The sequence below is a fragment of the Mesoplodon mirus genome (genome assembly GCF_964341445.2).
Source record: "Mesoplodon mirus genome assembly, chromosome: 10".
NCBI classification, from domain to species: Eukaryota; Metazoa; Chordata; class Mammalia; order Artiodactyla; family Ziphiidae; genus Mesoplodon; species Mesoplodon mirus.
The window spans coordinates 14,056,212-14,077,090 of record NC_138986.1 but is presented as its reverse complement, the minus strand read 5'-3'; the positions used below and the strand labels follow the sequence as shown (position 1 = coordinate 14,077,090).

Sequence of the window (20,879 nt, the reverse complement as noted above, 5' to 3'; positions counted from 1 at the left end):
CTCCCTAACACCATACACAAAAATAAGCTCAAAATGGATTAAAGACCTAAATGTAAGGCCAGACACTATCAAACTCTTAGAGGAAAACATAGGCAGAACACTCTATGACATAAATCACAGCAAGATCCTTTTTGACCCACCTCCTAGAGAAATGGAAATAAAGACAAAAATAAACACATGGGACCTAATGAAACTTAAAAGCTTTTGCACAGCAAAGGAAACCATAAACAAGACCAAAAGACAACCCTCAGAATGGGAGAAAATATTTGTAAATGAAGCAACTGACAAAGGATTAATCTCCAAAATTTATAAGCAGCTCATGCAGCTCAATAACAAAAAAACAAACAACCCAATCCAAAAATGGGCAGAAGACCTAAATAGACATTTCTCCACAGAAGATATACAGACTGCCAACAAACACATGAAAGGATGCTCAACATCTTTGCTCATTAGAGAAATGCAAATCAAAACTACAATGAGATATCATCTCACACCAGTCAGAAAGGCCATCATCAAAAAATCTAGAAACAATAAATGCTGGAGAGGGTGTGGAGAAGAAGGAACACTCTTGCACTGCTGGTGGGAATGTGAATTGGTACAGCCACTATGGAGAACGGTATGGAGGTTCCTTAAAAAACTACAAGTAGAACTACCATATGACCCAGCAATCCCACTACTGGGCATATACCCTGAGAAAACCATAATTCAAAAAGAGACATGTACCAAAATGTTCATAGCAGCCCTATTTACAATAGCCCGGAGATGGAAACAACCTAAGTGTCCATCATCAGATGAATGGGTAAAGAAGATGTGGCACATATATACAATGGAATATTACTCAGCCATAAAAAGAAATGAAATTGAGCTATTTGTAATGAGGTGGATGGACCTAGAGTCTGTCATACAGAGTGAAGTAAGTCAGAAAGAGAAAGACAAATACTCTATGCTGACACATATATATGGAATTTAAGAAAAAAAAATGTCATGAAGAACATAGGGGTAAGACAGGAATACAGACACAGACCTACTAGAGAATGGACTTGAGGATATGGGGAGGGGGGAGGGTAAGCTGTGACAAAGTGAAAGAGCGGCATGGACATATATACACTACCAAACGTAAGGTAGATAGCTAGTGGGAAGCAGCCGCATAGCACAGGGAGATCAGCTCGGTGCTTTGTGACCGCCTGGAGGGGTGGGATAGGGAGGATGGGAGGGAGACGCAAAAGGGAGGGGATATGGGAACATATGTATATGTATAACTGATTAAATTTGTTATAAAGCAAAAAATAAAAAAAAATAAAATTAAAAAAAAAAAAAAAAAGAATCTTGCCTCAGAGCCACCTACTCAGTAACTGGGGGCGCCAGGCTGGGGAGACTTCAGAGCAGCAGTTCTAAAGTGACGGCTCGAGATCCAAGCCTGGCTTCTGGATATGCTTTGTTTGGCACACAAATTATTTTAAAATTTTAGAATAAAATGTCAATGTTTTAAAATTGGAAACGTTTAGATATAAATATGCTTTCTCTGGAAAACCTAGCAATGCTGCCTGTAAATTCTGGAGCTGAGTAACAACTGCTTCTTTGACAGGTGACCAGCTTGCCGAGGTCCTGACTGGGTCAGCTTCACTCATTTATATTCCCTTCCCAGGCCCTGAGGCCTTGCAACTGTGCCAGCATCCTTCCCCTCTTTAACCTCTACATGTGCCGGTGTATTAGGCTGGCCCTTCCGTTCCTACCTGCCTCTAGGCATAGGGCACAACTGGAGATTGATAAACGATAACTATCCCAGACATGAAACCTTGAAGTCCTTCCCTTTGTTTTGGTTTCCTAAAGTTCATTCACACACCAACAATGGGGGAAAAATGAGGGGGAAAAAAAAGCATTACGTGTTAGATTGACAATATCTTTTATAAAACTAAGTGAACTGTGGTATTCTCTCCCAGTTAGAAAATCCTTCTAGTTTTGTTCAACTTTAATACTTTTAACATTTTACTTTTTGCTTTAATTCATAAAGTCAGATTGCATGCGCATTTTTTTTTTTTTTTTTTTTTTGCGGTACGCGGGCCTCTCACTGCTGTGGCCTCTCCCGTTGAGGAGCACAGGCTCCGGACGCGCAGGCTCAGCAGCCATGGCTCACGGGCCCAGCCGCTCCCAGGCATGTGGGATCTTCCCGGACTGGGGCACAAACCCGTGTCCCCTGCATCGGCAGGTGGACTCTCAACCACTGCGCCACCAGGGAAGCCCGGGCGTGTGCATTTTAAAGTATGTGAATTTAACGTGAAAAGTTGCATTTTGTCTTTATTGGCATTTATTTATCTAACAGTGAGTTCAAGTATTTTTTCATATGTTCATTGGCCATTTGTATTTCTTTTCCTTTGAATCACCTCTTTGTATTTTTTGTCTATATTTCTATCAGGTGACCCTTTCTTATTTTTTTATTGATTTACAATAAGATTTCTGGAAATTAAGGGAATTAATTCCTGGTCATGTGACTTGCATAGTTTCTTCCATATTTGTCCATGTCATTTAATTTGGTTAATATTTTCTTGGTCATACAGGACTTTCTCACTTCTATGTAGTAATTTTAAAGAAACTAAAATTCTGGGTTTGGGGCATACTGGCAAAGGTCCTTCCCATCCTAAGATTTTTTTTTTTTTTTAAATAGCCATACATCCAGAACGTTTTAGATTTAGTTTTTACATTAAATATTTGATCCACCTGTGATGCACTTTTTTCTGTAAAGAGTGGGATAGGGAATCTAGTTTATCATATTTCAAGTGGTTTGCCTATTACTTTATTTATTTATTCATTTTAATTTTATTCATTTATTTTTGGCTGTGTTGGGTCTTCGTTGCTACGCGCGGGCTTTCTCTAGTTGTGGCGAGCGGGGGCTACTCTTCGTTGCGGTGTGCAGGCTTCTCATTGCAGTGGCTTCTCTTGTTGCGGAGCATGGGCTCTAGGCACACAGGCTTCATTAGTTGCAGTGCACGGGCTTAATTGCTCTGCGGCATGTGGGATCTTCCCAGGCCAGGGCTTGAACCCGTGTCCCCTGCATTGGCAGGTGGTTTCTTAAACACTGTGCTACCAGGGAAGTCCCCTATTACTTTATTATTATTTACACAGTGAATCATATTTTAAACAGTGACTTGAAATGCCACCTTAAACACTTATCTAATGCCCTTGTATACTGGGATCTCTTTTGGGAATAATTATTCTAATTTTTCGTTCATCCATTTATTGTGCCAATACTAATTATTGTAAATTGTATTTTAATATATAAGAATAATTAACCCCTCATAACTCTTTACTGTCAGAATTTTACAGTTTTTTTCAGGTTTATTTTATTCTAGGTAAACCTGGTATCATTTTGTCACATTTCAAAAATATACAGTTAGTATTTTAGTTGTGAATGACTTAAATTTATGTTTTAGTAGAGGAAAATTTGACATCTTTAAGATACTGTATTCCTATCTAAAAATAAAGTTTCTCTCTATTTTTTCAGGTTTTTTTGGTATCACTCGGGTTTGAAAATGTCGAGATTTCAAATACTTTATATTTTGTTCATGTTATAGATGGAAAGTTATTGTATATTATTTCACTAACTTTTTATTTATACAGGAAAGTTATGGATTCTCTATTTCATCTTTTTAATAAGCCAGTCTTCTTACTAAATTCTTCCATTGCTTCTAATAGTTTTCTGTTGACTAGGCTTGATGTTCCAGATCATATAATCATATGACTAGCAAAGAACTGAAAATACGTAGTTTAGTCCAAAAAAATTTATTACACTGAGAAAGCAGAAGCAATCGTAGTGAATGTTCATTAAGCTCCCACTTCAATATTTGTGCCATATCCCCTGCCAGCATCTGTACTCAAATACAGATGTTTCCCACCCTCCTGATACTGGTTCCAAGACCACTCCCTCCCCTTTGATCCCATCTTCTCCCTTCTAACAAAAAGATTGTTGTGGTAATCTCACTTCTTTTTCATCAATTTTTCCTCTACTGAGTTGTTTCCATCTCCCTGTAAACATGTCATTATTCTTTGATCTTAAAATGGAACAAATTTCTCCTAACTTACTTCTTATAGTTTATTCCATTCCTCTGTTCCTCTTTATAGTGCAACTCCTGAGTTTCCTGCACGCTTCCTCTCCAACTTCCTTCTCCATTCTCACTTTCATTTCAGAGGGTTTTTTGCCTCCACTATTTCACTGAAAAAGCTGTGGTTGGGGTCACAGAAGACCTGCACATTGCTAAATCCAGTGGTCAGTTCTCAGTCCTCATTTTAACTCACTTACCCTCAAGTGTCTCCCAGGAACCCAAATCTCAGTTTTCTTCCCACCTCACTGGTGTTTCCTTCTTACTCTTTTTGGTGGGCTCCTCCACATTTTCCACACTTTTCACACTGGAGCATCCCAGCACTTGGTGCTTTTTATCTCTCCTCACACCCTTGGTGAACTCATGGAGCCTCAAGCCTTTGAGGACCATCTAGAGGCTGATGATTTGGTCTAGGTCTGTCTCTTGAATTCCAACCACTGCTTAACGTTGAGTACGCATCTCAAACCTAACCTATCCCTAATGAAACCATTGACCTAACTCGTCCTCCTTCCCCCAGTTCTGTTCCTCAGAGTCTTCACTTTCCCAATTATCCACAATCTAATAAGTCCTCATCACTTCTAACCTCCTAACTGGTCTCTCAGCTTCCACCCTGGTCCCCTACAGCAGTTATAATTTGATCTTGTCACTCCTTTGTCCCCCAACACTCCAATGGCTTCTCAATTCCCCCAGCATAAAAAGCCAAAGCCCATACGATGCCTACAAGGTCCTTTGCACTGGGCCCCTGTTACCTGTCTGACCTCTCTCGTCTTGGTCACTCCACTCCAGCCATTGGGCTTACTGAACAGACCAGGTAGGAGCCCACCTGGGAGCCTTTGCCCTTGCCTCCCCCTGAGCCTGGAACTCTATCCTTCCATGTCCACATGGCTCACTCCTTCAAACGTAACCTGAGGAAGGCTTCCTTGGCCACCCTGTTTAAAACTGCAAATCCGTCCAGCCTTGCCTTTATCTACCTGCCTTATGGGTATTTCACCTATAGCTCTTATCATCTTCTAACTTAGCATATAATAATGCACCTTAATTTTATATTACTATCTGTCTCTCCCAAACATAATCCCTTGAAGATGGAATATATAGATATACAGATACAGATAGATGTTGCCCATGCTCTTTCACTCTATCACATAGAATAGTGGCTGGCACATAGTAGTTTCTCAATAAACTTTTGCTTAATTTTTTTTTTTTGGCTGGACTGCACAGCTCCTGGGATCTTAGTTTCCTGACCAGGGATTGAACCCAGGCACTCAGCAGTGAAAGCACAGAGTCCTAACTACTGGACCACCAGAGAATTCCTGCACAGTTGCTTAATTTTTGTGTAAGATAATAATAATTCTAATTTGTATAGATTAAAAAAGAACAAAATCAAAATATTAGACAATAATAGTATGCAAGGTGCATGGGAAGAAATCTGAGTGGATGTGTTCTAAGTTTCTTGTATTGATCTGGAAGCAGATTAAGATATTAACTTAGAATTTATTAGGTATTTATGATTTAAAAAGTAGAGGAAAAAAACAAAGAAAAGCATTCAACCACTTATAAACTAAGGTTGAAAAGGAGAAAGAAGAATAGAAAGAACAGGACAAAAACAGAAAACAAAAAATAAGAATAAAAGTTCAAACATATCAATAATCACAATAAATTTAAATGGACTAAACCTGCCCTTCAAAAGTCAGAGGTTTTCTGACTACATATGTTTAAAACCAACAAAATATAGCTAAATGTTCTTTATAAGAAACAAATCTAAAATATAAGGACCCAGAAAGGGTGAAATCAAAGGAAAGTTAAAAGACATGTGAGGCAAATATTACCCAAAAATAGCTCTAGTCATCTAAAACAAAGATCACTATTAGGGAACATTAGGTCATTACACAATAGTAAAAAGGTTCAATTCACCTGGAATATATGACAAGTCTGAAGTTGTGGGCGCTAAATAAAAGAGTCTCTCTGAAAAGTAGAATATAGGAGAAATAAAGGAGAAATATAAGAGTGTCATAGGATATCTTAATCCATGACCTATGTTTAAATATTTTTTAAAATGATGTACTTGATAGATTGTGGTAATTATTTTCATTTTCTTTTCTTTTCCTATGCTGCAGTTTTCAGGTGTCTGCATTCAAATAGTTCTTACAAAACCTATTTGAAAACCTATGCCAGACTGTGCAAAGCAGGTGTGTACATAAGTACGTATCATTCCCCAGCTGTCCCCTTTATGTGTCCCGTGCTCAGAGGCCAGACCAGCCACGTGCAGAGATGCAGCATCCATGGCTGCAGCCTCACCTGGATGTGGAGCTGCTTGTCGTGCAGCGCTCTCTGCAGCTCCAGGAGGCTCCCCTTGAGGGTTCTCAGCTTCACGGACAGCTGCTCTGCCTCGTCCTTTGTGTGAGCCTTGCCCTCCAGCAGCAGGTTTTCATTGTGGACTGAGAGCTCCGATAAGGCCACCACCTTCTGTTCTATTTCCACCAGCATGTTCTGGAACAACAGAAATAAGGCTGAAATTCACAAACCCTGCCAGTCTCTGCAAGACCGTGTCTCACAGCGAAACCCAACACTTTACTAGTCTTTCACCAAAAGATCATGCCTCCAGGTTTTTTTTTTTAACCTAGTTTTCTTACAACCTTCAAGAGTGGTACGTAGATTCTAAAACTTCTTTGAGCTTCCTAATTTTTCTCTTATTTAAGATTAGATATTATATAATGAAAAACATATGGAAAGCACATTTTATATAGCCAACAGATAAGTAGAAAAAACCATTCCTTAGTGTTATCCCATTATTATGATTATTTTACTATTTTAGTGTTAGACTGTTATGCATGTGGCTAATAATAGTAAAGACAACACAAGATGAGCCCTTTTTGTGTCAATTTAAAGAGGACTCTCTCAAAACATTTTTCTTTGGGTTGACTTTTTTCCCAGATTGATGCTTTTTTTACTTGATTTTTATTATTTTTGTCTTTTATATAACATAACCTCACATTTCTGAAAGTTTTCCTAAGAATTTTACTTTCACTTTCTGTGGCAACTCTCTAGTGCTGCAAGGTTTTCTTCTAAAATGGAGGCTAAATCCAGAAAAGAAGCAAAAATAGTCTCCCCTCTTCCAAAGTACGATTTAAAACAAAAACCAAAAAAGAAAAACAACTAAAAATATCAAGCAAAACAAATAACCATATTATTTTCTACAAAAACTGTTCTGCTTTTATATTCCTTAACTCTGAACTCTTTGAAATGTACTTTCTAATTTATACTCAATTATACATTAATAAGAAAAGATATTTTATTTCCCTGCACAAAATCAGAATTACTACCATCAACTTCTAGGATCCTAAAACCTAGAACTAAGTGGGAAAGTGAAATATTTCATGAAGTGGGGCTTAAAGGATGATTTCCTGAGGATTACTTTTATGGAGCTAATATCATTCTGTGCAGGACTGTCTTTTCCATTAGGCACAGCTGACACAGTGCTGAGAGCCCATAACACTTCTGGGAACACAAGAAAATGTCTTAATTTTATGTTCTTTTAAAATCAGAAGAAAAAAATGAAGATAATAACAATTAATATATAATGATACCACCCCAGGTTATATTAGTCTCTATACCAAAGCAATTGTAAAATCAAATATAATTTTTAGTATTTTTATAGAAGAAGAGGCCCAAGGAAGCAAAGTACCTAGGGCTCCAAAAGTCATAATGGGGTCCTAATTCCACATGATAGCCACACTTGTAATTATACAACTGGCTTAAAGGCTTGAATCAATTGACTGAGGAACTGTTGTGTACCTGTGTGATTCCACATTCTTCGAGTTTTAAAAAATACCATTTCAATACTTTGGAAAAGTCCTGAAATATATTATCTCAACCATGGACTTTATGCATAACTATAAAAAGAGAGACATCCAAAAGGGAGAGAGATGGGAGTAATGACGAAACATAATTTTGAAATGCTAGTGCATGGGTAATTTTGAGTGCTAGAAGGGAATGCTAAAAATACATGTCTCTTCGAAAAGGAACTTCAGAAAAAATGATAGAAAGAATAGAAAACACTTGCACATGGCTCTCTACTCTCTACCATCAGGCAGAGATGCTTCAAATACACTGAAATAAGTTGTCCAAAGAATTTAAAAATCCAAATTATAATAATTAATATGACAAAAAAATCTCAAATCATAAAAGGGATGACCAGAATGACATATGAAGTATTAAGAAGTGGCATTCATAATTAGTGGCTTGTGCATATTTCCTCCGATTCCAAATGGGAGAAATATGAAGTTGTGCATATGGATATTTAACCTTGCAGATTAGGCCGGGTTTTCTAGAGACTTGCTAGTTAGTTAGATGAAAGCACTTTTAAAACATACTTTACCCATGTGTAAATTCTACTATGCTGATAATCTTTGAAATTCTATGATTGGTACATGGGAGTTTATCATCTATCCTCTATGCTTATATGTGTGCTTGAAAGTTTCCATAATAAAGAGGCAAGAAAATAATCTTAAAATAAAAACCTTGATGCCATTACCCCTTACCTTAATTTCTAGAGACCTCACATCGAGGAAGGAAATTCTCTCCTCCAGAAGACAACCTTCCTATGTTCAATCTGTCTGCTTATAACTGACAATTTTGCCAAGTTTTCCACATAATATTTCTGAATTAGAACCAAAATTGCAGCAGGCCACCTAGAGACATCTCCTGTTGTGTTTATCCACAGTCCGATTCACTGATACTAATTCTTCTCGTTGGGTACATATATTCCTTATTAGCCACCAAAATAGATACCATAAGTGTTTTGACATTTACAGTCTTTAAGAATGGTCCTTCAGGAAGCTGAAAATGTTCTAAAGAATAGATACACTTGGTAAAATTTTTCAAAAGACTAAGTCCAAGCCTGGATTTCATTTACGCTTTTATAAGGTATTGTTTTTCTACTCTCTAAATATATAAAGTATACAGGTTGTGAAAAATCATACAACCATACCAAGCTTTGTTACCATTATGTTTTCTGTAGTTAAAAAATGTGACTTGTGATGTTGGTGTATTCCTTCAAGAACATTTTTGTACCTGGCAGTCCACCAGCTGGGCCTCCATGTCCATGGGCTCCTTGGGTGACCCCAGTGCAATGTCCAGAGTGGCCTTAGTGCTCAAGAGCCAATGGTCCAGCTCAGCGGCTTCACAGCGATACCTCTGCAGGGCCTGTTCCTGTTTCTGTTCCTCCAGCTGATCATTTAACTTCTCCTAATGAATTAAGCAGAATGGAACCTAAATCACTCTAAGGTAAAATCATTAGGATTCAACAGCAACGGTTCTCAGGCCTGAGTGCACATCAGAATCACCTGTGACACTTAAAAAAAAACAACCCATGTTTAGGGCACATCACAGACTAGTAAATGAGAATTTGGGGAGGTGAGCCTCAAGATTAGTATTTTATAAAAACTCCTACAATGATTCTTTTTTTTAAAATTAATTAATTTATTTATATTTTTGGCTGCACTGGGTCCACGTTGCTGCGCGTGGGCTTTCTCTAGTTGCAGCGAGCAGGGGCTACTCTTCATTGTGGTGCATGGGCTTCTCATTGTGGTGGCTTCCCTTTGTTGTGGAGCACGGGCTCTAGGCACACGGGCTTCCGTAGTTGTGGCACGTGGGCTCAGTAGTTGTGGCTCACGGGCTCTAGAGCTCTGGCTCAGTAGTTGTGGCGCACAGGCTTAGTTGCTCCGCGGCATGTGGGATCTTCCTGGACCAGGACTCGAACCCACGTCCCCAGCATTGGCAGGTGGATTCTTAACCACTGCACCACCAGTGAAGTCCCTAAAAACTCCTACAATGATTCTAACGTGTATCTAGAGTTAAACGTTCTTAAATAGTACATCTATTGGACAAGGCACATAATATGAATGATAGAAACTGGTCAAGGATTAGAACAAAGCAATGGCATAAGACAGTAGGTAACTTGGCTTCAATGTCTGGGAAACTGTAGGGAGTAGTGGGGTCTATGGAAAACTGAAGAACATATCTGGTCCACATAAAAGGGCAGCACCATGTAGTCTGAGGCAACTAATCCCCTACAGGAAAGGGTGGTCCAGTGTTATTAGTTTCTTGAGCAAAGTCAAAAATTCAGAACTTTTGGTTAGATCTCTGAGGATGTTTTAATGATGGCAAATAATTCATATTTTAAAAAAAATCCAGGCCAATCACTTTATTTCAGAATTCCACGAGGGTTTCATAGAGTGACTGGGGACAGTATTAATGAATTAAAAAGTTAATCCTTAAGATACTCTAAGTACTTTATGTTTAAAATTATGTTATTAATAATCTATTATTATGTTTTCAATTAAAATTTTTATTAAATTGTTTAAAAGAGAGATTAAATAGAGCAGACATGTTGATATAAAATTTCTCCAAAACCAGAAAATATATGAATACCTAGTCTGACTAATTTTATAACAGGTAAAACTAGAAACAGCCTACATACCCAACAATAGGGGGATGGTTAATTGAATTATGGTATAATCAGCAGCTAAATAAAATAAGTGTATATAATAAAGATTATTTGCCAGAGAAGCTGCTAGACCCTAGAGATACAAGGACACAGACACTTTAAATTATAGGATCAACGATATAATATATGATTGTATACGTTTAGGGCCAGGAATAATAAGAGAAAAACAACAACAAAAAAGGAAGATAACTTATTTTTAACACATCTGCTACCGTGACTAAAATCTATCTCTCTATTAAATAATATTAAAGTTAAGTAACATGAGAACCAGAACTGCAAGAATATTTTCATGAATTAATGTGCTTGAATTGGCTAACTAAGGATTTATTCTTCACAGTATTGGTAATACTATTCATAAAAATGCTCTTATTTAAACACAGCAAACTATCATGCAAACCTTCTATAATTATTCCTCACAAGACTCATGTCTACCAAGTATCAGCTTTCCATAGTCTCAGTTTTGCATGCTTGAAATGACTCAGAAAGGGGTGAAAAGACACATTCATAGCTCCACACTGACTCAGGGCTCTATGCACGAGGCCCTCCTGGACACACAATACCAGCTTCTGCTGAGTGGGAAACAATAAACGCGTCGATCACGTAAGTAGCCCAACATACTTATCAGCATAACCCTAAGAGTTAATCTGGACCTGAGGGGCACCTTCAGAATGGCTTGTTACCTCCAAAAGCTGTCGTTTCCCTGATGCCTTCATCTTGATGGTGGATATTCGCTCTGCTAAGACAGCGAGCGTGGACTGCAAGGGCAGCTGCTCCGAAGGGTCGGACTCTGGGGGGTCAGACACCAGCTCCTCTGCGAGCGCTGACTGCAGCTCACTGATTTCCTCTTGAAGCATGAGAATCTCATCCATCAGTGCCTGTGGGGAAGACTGTGGAATCATACTCGTGTATGTACTTTTTCGCACTGAGGAATCGTGGCACTAGCTGATCCCATGTGGTTTGATATTAGTGAAGACACTTCACTTGGAAGTCGTTTAATCAACAAACAGGGGACCTACTAACCTAAGTTTCTAAAGGACAGTACCAGACTGAATGTCAGGAAATTTCTGATTTTAAGACCATTTGTATTGGTAACTTAAATGAATTTGAACTAGTTCATTAATCTTTCTGGTTTTCAACAGGCACATCTGTAATCCAACGGGGGTATGCTCAAATATGTTTGAGTCTACAATTCTATGTTGAAAATAAAATTCATCACTTTTTTCCTCAACGTGATTCTTCCCACTCTAAACTTCCCCGAGTCTGAAACAGCACTGCGTTTTAATCACAAACTCACATTACACAAGACAGGAAAAATTTGTCACCTGTTTCTATCCTGTTACCCTCTCCTTATTTTTCTCCTCTCCCCAACTCTAAAATTTGAAGTTTCTCAGGGCTAATTTCCAGACCCCTTTTCTCTCTTCACAAGCTCTCCCAGGCGATGTCCATTGCCAAGGCTTTAAACCCTTCCTAATGTGGAACACTTAGTAGGAGAATAAAACTTGCCACCCCAAAAGGTCTCTGGCATGCTGATTATTTTGAGCTGAAAATAACCAACGTCCAAAAGACTCAAGAAAAAACTCTGACCTTCCCTCTAACTACCTAAAGAATCTAGAAAGGGGACCTATTACAGGAATAGAGGTATCATCGAGATATCTGCAAAGAATAGGGCTGGGTGTGGTGAGGGAAACTCTTAAGAGATCAGAGTACACTCTGTGTCCCACTGTCTCTGGCCCAATTAATATTTGTTTACCAAACATTTGCTTTTCCATCTTTATGTGAGTTGCCTTCCTCCTCTTTTAAGTCTCAAACCACTACCCCCAACATCCTCCTTTGTCTTTAGCTGAAGATAGTATTGAAGGCGAGAGTTTCAACCATTTTGGCAAGTTATTCAGTTTTCCTGGGTCTCTCCCACGTATACATGTTATTAAACTTTTATTTGATTTTCTCTGGTTAATCTGTCTCATGTCAATTGAATTCTTAGACCAGCCAGAAGAACCTAGAAGAGTAGAGGAAAATTTCTGCCTCCCTGACACTTATAAAGGTATATCTCTAACCCAGATATCTGTCTTAAGTTTCAGGCTTGTATATTCAACCTACATATTTCACGGGTGTCTCCATCTTATCATGTAAAAGTCCACTTCTTCCTCTGTTGTCCCCATCTCAGTAAAAGGTAACACCCTTCTCATTGCTTAAGCTTGAGACCTAGGAGTCATTCACACCTTCTGTCACCATATCTAGCATCAAATCCAACTGCTTTCACCCCAAAACGTATCTTGTATATCTCCTCTGCTCCCACCTAAGTCATGCAAACTCCTTATCTGAATTGCTCTCATGGTCTACACTCTTGTCTCTCCAAACCTCTCTTCACAGAGTAAGTAGAGTGACCTTTTAAAATGGTAAATCAGATCCTCTCAGTCCCCTACGTTAAAATACTTAGTGGTTTCTTGCCTGTAAAATAAAATCCAAACTCCTTCCTGTACTCGTGCGGTCTCACCCCCGCCTGCCTCTTGTACCACACTCCCTTCTGGCTTACTACATTCCAGCCTTCTTCAGTTACTCCAGGACCCTCAGCACTTTCTGCCTCAGGCCATTTGCACATGGTGTTCCCTCAAGCTCTGGAATGCTCTTCTTCCTCTCTGTGAGATGGTTCTCTTCATCCTTGGAGCCTTAGGTTAATTGTCACATCTTCAGAGAGGACTTTCCTGACCACTGACTCTAAAAAAAAATCTCTACTGTTCTCTTTTAACAGCACCCTACTTCCTGCTTAACAGCTATCACAATTATACACTGTTGGTATTTCTCATTTTTTTGTATTTTATGATTTGCTCTTTAGCTGGAATCTTGACAGAGGAATTCTTTTTTGGGATTTGAATGACATGTTAGAAAAACAGGCCCTACCCCTACAGGAGGGGCGATCATGACTCCAAGTAAAGAATCATTGCTTTTATAGTTGCCAATATTTCACAGTTTCCAATATACACCTACTTGCATAATTCCCACCTATTCCGTAGGACTGTAGGCTTCGCTGTAAGCCCAGTGCCTCCTCAGAGTGGGCTCTCAATAGATATAAAAAACAAAACAACAAAAACGCTCTTCTTTCCCTAATATCAGTTGTCATCCTGTCCAACTGCTGTTTAAGTAAACTATTACATTGAAATTATTATATACATCTAGAAAAGTGCAGACTATAAGTGGACAGTTCTATGAATTTTCACAAACCGCACATACCTGTACTCCTGACACCCAGATCGAGAAACAGAACATTCCCAGGACTCCACAAGCCCCCCCTGGACCGCATCCCTTCCTTTCCAGAGATCACCATGGTGCTGGCTTGCAAATGTCATAGATCGCTGCTGCCTGTTTTTGAGCTCTACAGAAATGGAATCATTCCTGATGTACTGTTCTGTGTCTGGCTTCTTTCACTCCCTCAAAGACTGTGACTGTTGCATGTAAAAAGAGCTGACCCTTTTTATCGCTGCATTGTATTCCACTGTCACCTGGTTTGTGGGTCTTGTCCATTTAAGCCTTTCTAGTGGGTTCATAGTGGTATCTCACTGCAGCTTTAATTTGCATTTCCCTGATGGTTAATTAGACTGAGCACTTTTCCCTATGCTTTTTGGCCACCTGGAGATTGTCTTTTGTGACTGCCTGCTAAAAATCTTTAGCCCATTTTCTATTGGAGTCTTTCCTTTTCTTATTATCTTATTGAGCAGTCTTTCCTTTTCTTATTCCTTTTCTTATTGGAGTTGTGTATATATTCAGGAGTGCCTGTGTTTCTTTTAGTTCTGTGTATTGCAAATATCTGCTCCCATTTTGTGATGTGTCTGTCCCTTAATGGGTAAGAGCTTCCTTATGATGTCTTTTGATAAACAGAAGCTCTTCATTTTATTGTATTCTAATATATCAGTATTTTGCTTCATTGGAAAAGTTAGGGCCTTTGTTGTCCTATTTAAGAGATCTTTGCCTACCATAATGTCATGAATATATTCTCACATGTTACCTTCTAGAAGAATGCTATTCAAAGTGTGGTCCATTCAATGGCATCATGTACTGGTTTGTCTCTAGTTCATGACAAGAGAAAGATATTGCAAGTAAACATTAAGAAATTTTACAGCAACTTGACGTTGACATGATATCCAACCAGTATTTTATTTTATTTTACTAAAATGTTGAGTTAGAAATTTAAAAATTTTAAAAAAGGTTATACACTACAGATACTTTGAGAAGCACTGTTTCAAAACATTTTTTTTTAATCTTCACATTTAGATCTATAATCCACCTAAACTTAATTACCGTGTCCAGTGTAAGTAGGGGTCAAAATTCTTTTTTTTTTCTTCGTATTGACCCTGTATTATTTAGTGAAAAGATGATTTTTCATCCACTGTTGTGCAGTACAGTTTTTGACATAAGCCAAGTGTCCATGTAGGTGGGAGGGCGCTTCTGGCTTTGCATTCTGCACCATTGACCCATTTGGTGTCTGTGCCAATACCACAGTCTCATAATTGCTTTAGCTTTATAAGTCTCACTCTCTGAAAGGATACATATCCTTCAATTTTATTCACCTTCTTCAAGGTTGTCTTGGCTATTCTTGAGTCTTTCCATTTTCAATACATATTTTTTAGTACATTTGCAATATGTTTTAGAATTATCTTATCAATCTCTACCAAAGAACCTGCTGGGATATTTTAATGTAATTATAACAAATGTACAGACCATTATTGTTTGTTATACATTCAAAATATTTTTGGTCCAGTAAAGTATTTTCTCCTACTTTATAATCATTTTTGGTACTTGATTGCCAAAAATATAAAATTCATATTATGTGGTCTGTTTTGAGGGCTTCTCCATAACTAGACTGACTTTATTATGTCTTTTTTTGCACTGATTCTCTGTACAAGCAAGAAGAGCCCCTCACTACTTCACACCACGTTCATTCTCATTCTCTCCTCTGTGCCTTTCCTCACACATTTACATTTACAGTGTCTCCCATCCACTCCTGTTACCATTCCAAATTTTCAAAATCCATGTCTCCCAAAAGACCTGTTAGAGTCTCTGATCTTCGCACCACTGTAACCCATAATCACATTGCTGGGTTTTGTATAATGTGTTGGTAATTCATCTACTCCTAAATCATATGTTAAAGAATAAGTTTCTATTTCAGTTGTGCACATAGTAGGTGCTCAACACATCTAGTCGAATTCATTCTAATTCATAATAGACAAAACAGTTACCTTAATCATGAAGCAACTAGGAAAAAAAAAAAAGCTTCCTCATTCATTTAATCTCAGTGGATTTGACCAACCAGGCATACAGTGAAGTGAACAACTTCCATTTCAGACTCACAATGCCTAAAACAGCTCTCTGAATGTTCTGCAGTAAGTGATGATGCAATTAGGAATCCTAGAACTGTTAGTTTCCATTCTGTTAGAGTCAAGCCTCCCTATTCATGCTTCAGTTTACTCTCAGGGGAGAGTGGATATTTTTGGAAGGTTGCTATAGTTTTTAACTTCAAGATCCAGCAGCCAAACTTACTGGGGGATGGGGTTTTCTTTTGTGGTGATGTAAATGTTTTGAAACCAGATTGGGAGGGTGATTGTATGACATTGTGTAAGTACTAAAAGCCACTGAACTGTACACTTTAAAATGGTTAATTTCATGGGATGCGAATTTCACTTCCATCTAAAAAAACAAAATGATCCAGCAGTTAAGTACGTCTTTGACCAATAACTGTCTCAGCTGGTGGCCAGATGCTTCCCTCCAACATCTGACTCAAAACTAAGGAGAGGAGATGAAATGTTGTTCCTCTTTGCGTTTCTGACTTGTGTTTACAAGGAGGGCATGTGTATGACCAGTTTGTGGTTTAGAGAAGTTCCTTGAACTTTTCTAAAATGACTCACTCTGGGGAGAACATGGAGCTCATGTCTGGTTCAACACCAAAGGTGAACATGAATTTCATTGTGACTTTCAGAACTATCTACATCAGAGTTCATCTCAAACTTTGAGCTGTTATTTATATTAAAGAAACAGAACCGAAATAACCTCAGAGCTCTGCCTACTAACCATCACTGAGTTGCTGTGGCAAAGACAACACATGCCCAGGAAGCATTAGCTGCCCGTGATAATGAAGGTCCTGATCAGAGGGCTCACCACCCAGAACAACAGCCACAAGTCAGCTTATAAACTGCATTGATGTCTTAAAATTAAACTTATTGTTCAATTTAAAGAGGGTAACAGGAAAGGCACAGCACTCCACCCAAATTCAGCAGATTTAGACAAGTGTTCGGAGGAAAAATGTAGGAATTAGAGTAGCTCTCTAAAGAAACATTAGTACTTCCAAGAGAGTGTTGGGAAAAAATTAGCAATTGAAGTATTTTTTATTAATTTTTAGAAAATACTAAAAGCATACTGGACTTTCTCACCCACGTTCCACTGGAATTTAGAAAGGGTAATTCTATCGTATTGCTTGAAATTTTTAAAGTATCATTCCAGAAGCCAAGAACAAATTTAGATATTGTGATATCGTTAGCCTTCCATGTGGGCAGCGCAGTCCCAGAATTCACAGAATTTAGGTACAGACAGCAAAAGTAGGTCAGATGGAAAATGTTAGATTTGTGATGATACAAGAAATTATACATTATTTATATTTCTTTCCCTCTCATTAGAGCATTAATATAGTTGTTAAAAGCTCCAATGATGGGTAATCATTGAATTAGCTATACCCCTTCATTGCTATAATTGTTGGCACTCCCACTCTCAATTTAGAATGGGACAAAAGTCATGTGGTTGGGCTTAATTACAAGAAAAGTCACAGGTTCATTTCTAATTCATAATACTTAGCGTTAATGTGCAATTTTGAGCTTTCTCTGTTAAATCCCTTGAATAAAATAATACTTTTGCTCTACCTTCAGTTTGTGTTTTCATACTAATACCTAAGAGGCAGGGTGATGCTGGTGATTAGGAGCTAATTTGCATTTTAATTAGGAACTCTGGAAGGTCAAGGCAGACCGCCAGGATCCTGCTTTCATACAGTTCCTAAATCCTGTGGGACCTGCTGAAGGGTCTTTGGGAGCTGTGGTCTGTCACCTGGGACACAAGAAGGATCAGCCTTGAACAAAAGCAGAGGCGACTGGAAAGGACCCGAAAGTACCCAAAAGCAGAGAGAGTCAGATTCTGTAAACCCTCTCCTGGAAGGCTGGCTTCTGATAATCTAAGTCTGTGACACTCTAATTCATTTTAATCCAGCCTTTGGATAATTTATGCCAAATCCTTTTTGGTTGCTTAAAAGAAGCTGTAGTCAAATGTATGGACGTTCTCCTGCCCCTCCAGGTACAGTGAAGAGTTGGGGAGGGTGTCAGGCAGACAGTGCCCCAGGAGGCACACTGGGGCTATCCGGACGGCCCCTTCAGGTGACAGGGAGGTGGCTGTTGACAGCTAGAAAACTGGAGTACCAGTTAGAGAGGACTGTGGTGCTCCAGGGACACTGCATGGTAGTAGAGACCTAAGTCCCTGACTGTCTTCATGATTGTCTTAATCCAAGTAAACAAAGGTTAATTTTTTTTTTTTTTTTTTTTTTTTTTTTTTGCAGTACATGGGCCTCTCACTGTTGTGGCCTCTCCCGTTGCGGAGCACAGGCTCCGGACGCTTAGGCTCAGCGGCCATGGCTCACGGGCCCAGCTGCTCCATGGCATGTGGGATCTTCCCGGACCGGGGCACGAACCCGTGTCCTCTGCATCGGCAGGCGGACTCTCAACCACTGCACCACCAGGGAAGCCCAACAAAGGTTAATTTTAACTTTATATTTTCACTGCACCCTCCCCAAACCGGATGGACTATGGGTGACTTTAGGATAGCAGAAAGACCCACAGAAGGTCATTTTACCAAAATAAGGCCTACAAATGGATGCTATACACTCTGATTTCTATCTTAAGAAGCTACAAGAGTGTCAAAAACCTGAAACCACTGTTTCTCAACATGCTGTCTCTAGATGAAATGTTCTCATTTTTGTGTTATACTGCAAGGTCCTTTATTGTAAAATAGTACAATTTTATCTTAGACTACACATACGAACGAACAAGCAATGTATTCCAAGGTTATCCTGTGTTCCAAACTACAGAGATGTTAAGTAGAAGAAAGGTAAAGTACAGAGTTTCACTCTTAAAGCTGGTAAATTACCCAGTATTTGATAACTACATAATTGCATCATGCTTTCATAGCTCTTAATTTGCATTTAAAAATATCTTTCTTTTCCTCTGTCTTTGATAGGGTTGTCACATGCTCCTGAGTTCTGGCCGTAGCAGCGTTTTCCTGTACCACGGTGACTGAACATTTAGGTGACTGCACACCTCAGTACCCAGACCCAGTTACACCTGATTATGTGTTACGAGTACACCTGATAACGTTGCTAAAGCAGTAACCAGATTTAAGCTATGCACTTTCTTAGCGTGCATTTTAAGTTGATGCATTTTTAACAATATCTGTCTGAGTTAGGTTAATGTAATCATCTCGGTTTCTCACCTAAAGCTGAAGCACTGTCCAGTGTCCCTTTTAAAAAATGATTCAAGTCTGGGAAAACCACAAGATTACAACTTGGAACCCCTTATTCTTCAGCTGCTTCTTTGCCTACTGGAGTCTGAGAGTTATTCTCTTCAGTGATAACGGGGAGGTGCTGGGCACACACTGGCTAGGTTTCTTCAAACAACAATACCCCAAGAAGGTAGACTTGGGGTACACTTTATTCTTACAACAATGGTTCAAAACAAAATAAAAATAATGTGGCAACTATAAGGAAATGCAGTTTGTGTAATAAAAGTAAAAAAGCAACATCAAGGTCTGAATTTCCTTCTTTCCCTCTTAGACCCCTCCCTGAAGCAGTGATGGAAACAACCACCACTTGGGATCTTGTTTACTCTGTAACAGGTGATACAGTAAAACGTGTCAGCCTGCTGTCTTATACACATGCTTCGCCAGCTGGTCATAAGTAAGAGTGCACCTATTTGATCATGCAGGAAACTGAAGTCATCGCTATTCTTACCTGGTGTTCGGCCATCTGGCTCTCGGTACTCCTACCATGCTCCGGACTTTCACTGAGTTTCATCTCTATGGCCTCCATTTTCGTGGAGATGGACTGGAGGCAGTCCTGGTACTTCTGTTGGCGTTCCAACGCTTCGTAGAGTGTGCGCTGCTTTTCGCTGATCTAAAGAAGAAAAGGGATATTACCAAATATTCCCCAGCCCCTTATCTTCTAGATTATGACATTTCTTTCCTCACCGCTTTACCTCTGTGACACAACAAAGGGTGTTCAACTGTATATGGGATGTGTAAACATTATGCATTTATTTCATAAGACAATCGCTAAGGTAATCGGTGTTTGGTGGGCTAAACAATTCCACACTTCGAAGACTTACCACATTCTTTAAGGTTTCCCAAGAACGCTGTAAATCATCCAGCTTAGCAGTAGCAGAAGGCTCCAGTCTTGGTTCACAGAGCTCTTGGGGTGGCAGAGGGCTGGGGGGAATCCTGGAGGCATCCGTCTGCAATGACTCAGCAGACAAGGCTTGGTAATAAGCGATGTCCTATGGGTGCAAAGCACGGTGTTGGATTCAAGAGGAAAATGAGGTTTAGGTCATGATGCTCTGGGTACTGCTTGTCGTGTGGAGGGAAGGTTTAGGATTCACACCCATCCCCGGGGGCTACTAACTATCAAAGTCAGTAAATGCCTGTCACAAGAAGGTCATATCAAAGCACACTGTAGTTGCTTTAGAATTTTTTAGAATTGGTAAAAAAAAATTTACCAATATTTCAAGTTGCCCAAACTCATTCCTATTTTATATTTGGTAAAATGGAAATAGTGGGTTGGCCAAAAAGTTCGTTTGGGTTTTTCCACAACGTGGAATACATGTTTAAGTGGTATACATATTTAAAGACTGATTAACCAGCAAAAAAGGAGAACCTAAATGATCTACTGCCTAAAATGTTGCTTAATGTGTGGATCAAGGTTTTGAATAATTTTTTAAAACCCTTGATTTAAATATATTTAAGTCTATAGAAAGTCTTTTTTCAGATATAGCCAGATCTTTAATATTTGTGAGTTCATTATTCAAAGTAATTAATTTAAATATGTTAATATTAATAAGGGAAAATGTAATGGGGAGGTTAAAACTACTCTAAGAAACAAATAATAGAGAGGTTTTCTCCTATTCGATTCCCGGAAGTACACAAGAAATAAAGTGAATGCTGAAAAATGAAGCTTTTGAATTTTCTTATTTCTTGGATAATAAGTA

At 38.8% G+C, this 20,879-nt stretch overlaps 1 protein-coding gene across 19 annotated transcripts in view; it reads right to left on the bottom strand.

The window, feature by feature from the left end:
• Positions 1-20,879, bottom strand: part of SYNE1 (spectrin repeat containing nuclear envelope protein 1) — a 472,944-nt gene that overhangs the window by 152,511 nt on the left and 299,554 nt on the right. For 12 of the 19 annotated variants that reach the window (XM_082633720.1, XM_082633725.1, XM_082633723.1 and 9 more), the window contains 5 exons: positions 20,004-20,171; positions 19,631-19,792; positions 11,280-11,486; positions 9,165-9,338; positions 6,390-6,581 (listed from right to left, as the gene is read on the bottom strand). In XM_082633720.1, coding sequence (XP_082489846.1) covers positions 6,390-6,581; positions 9,165-9,338; positions 11,280-11,486; positions 19,631-19,792; positions 20,004-20,171 — 903 coding nt within the window. Of the gene's footprint in view, positions 1-6,389; positions 6,582-9,164; positions 9,339-11,279; positions 11,487-19,630; positions 19,793-20,003; positions 20,172-20,879 lie in introns of those variants that run through there. The other 7 variants (XM_082633736.1, XM_082633737.1, XM_082633724.1 and 4 more) reach the window with 2 other exon arrangements.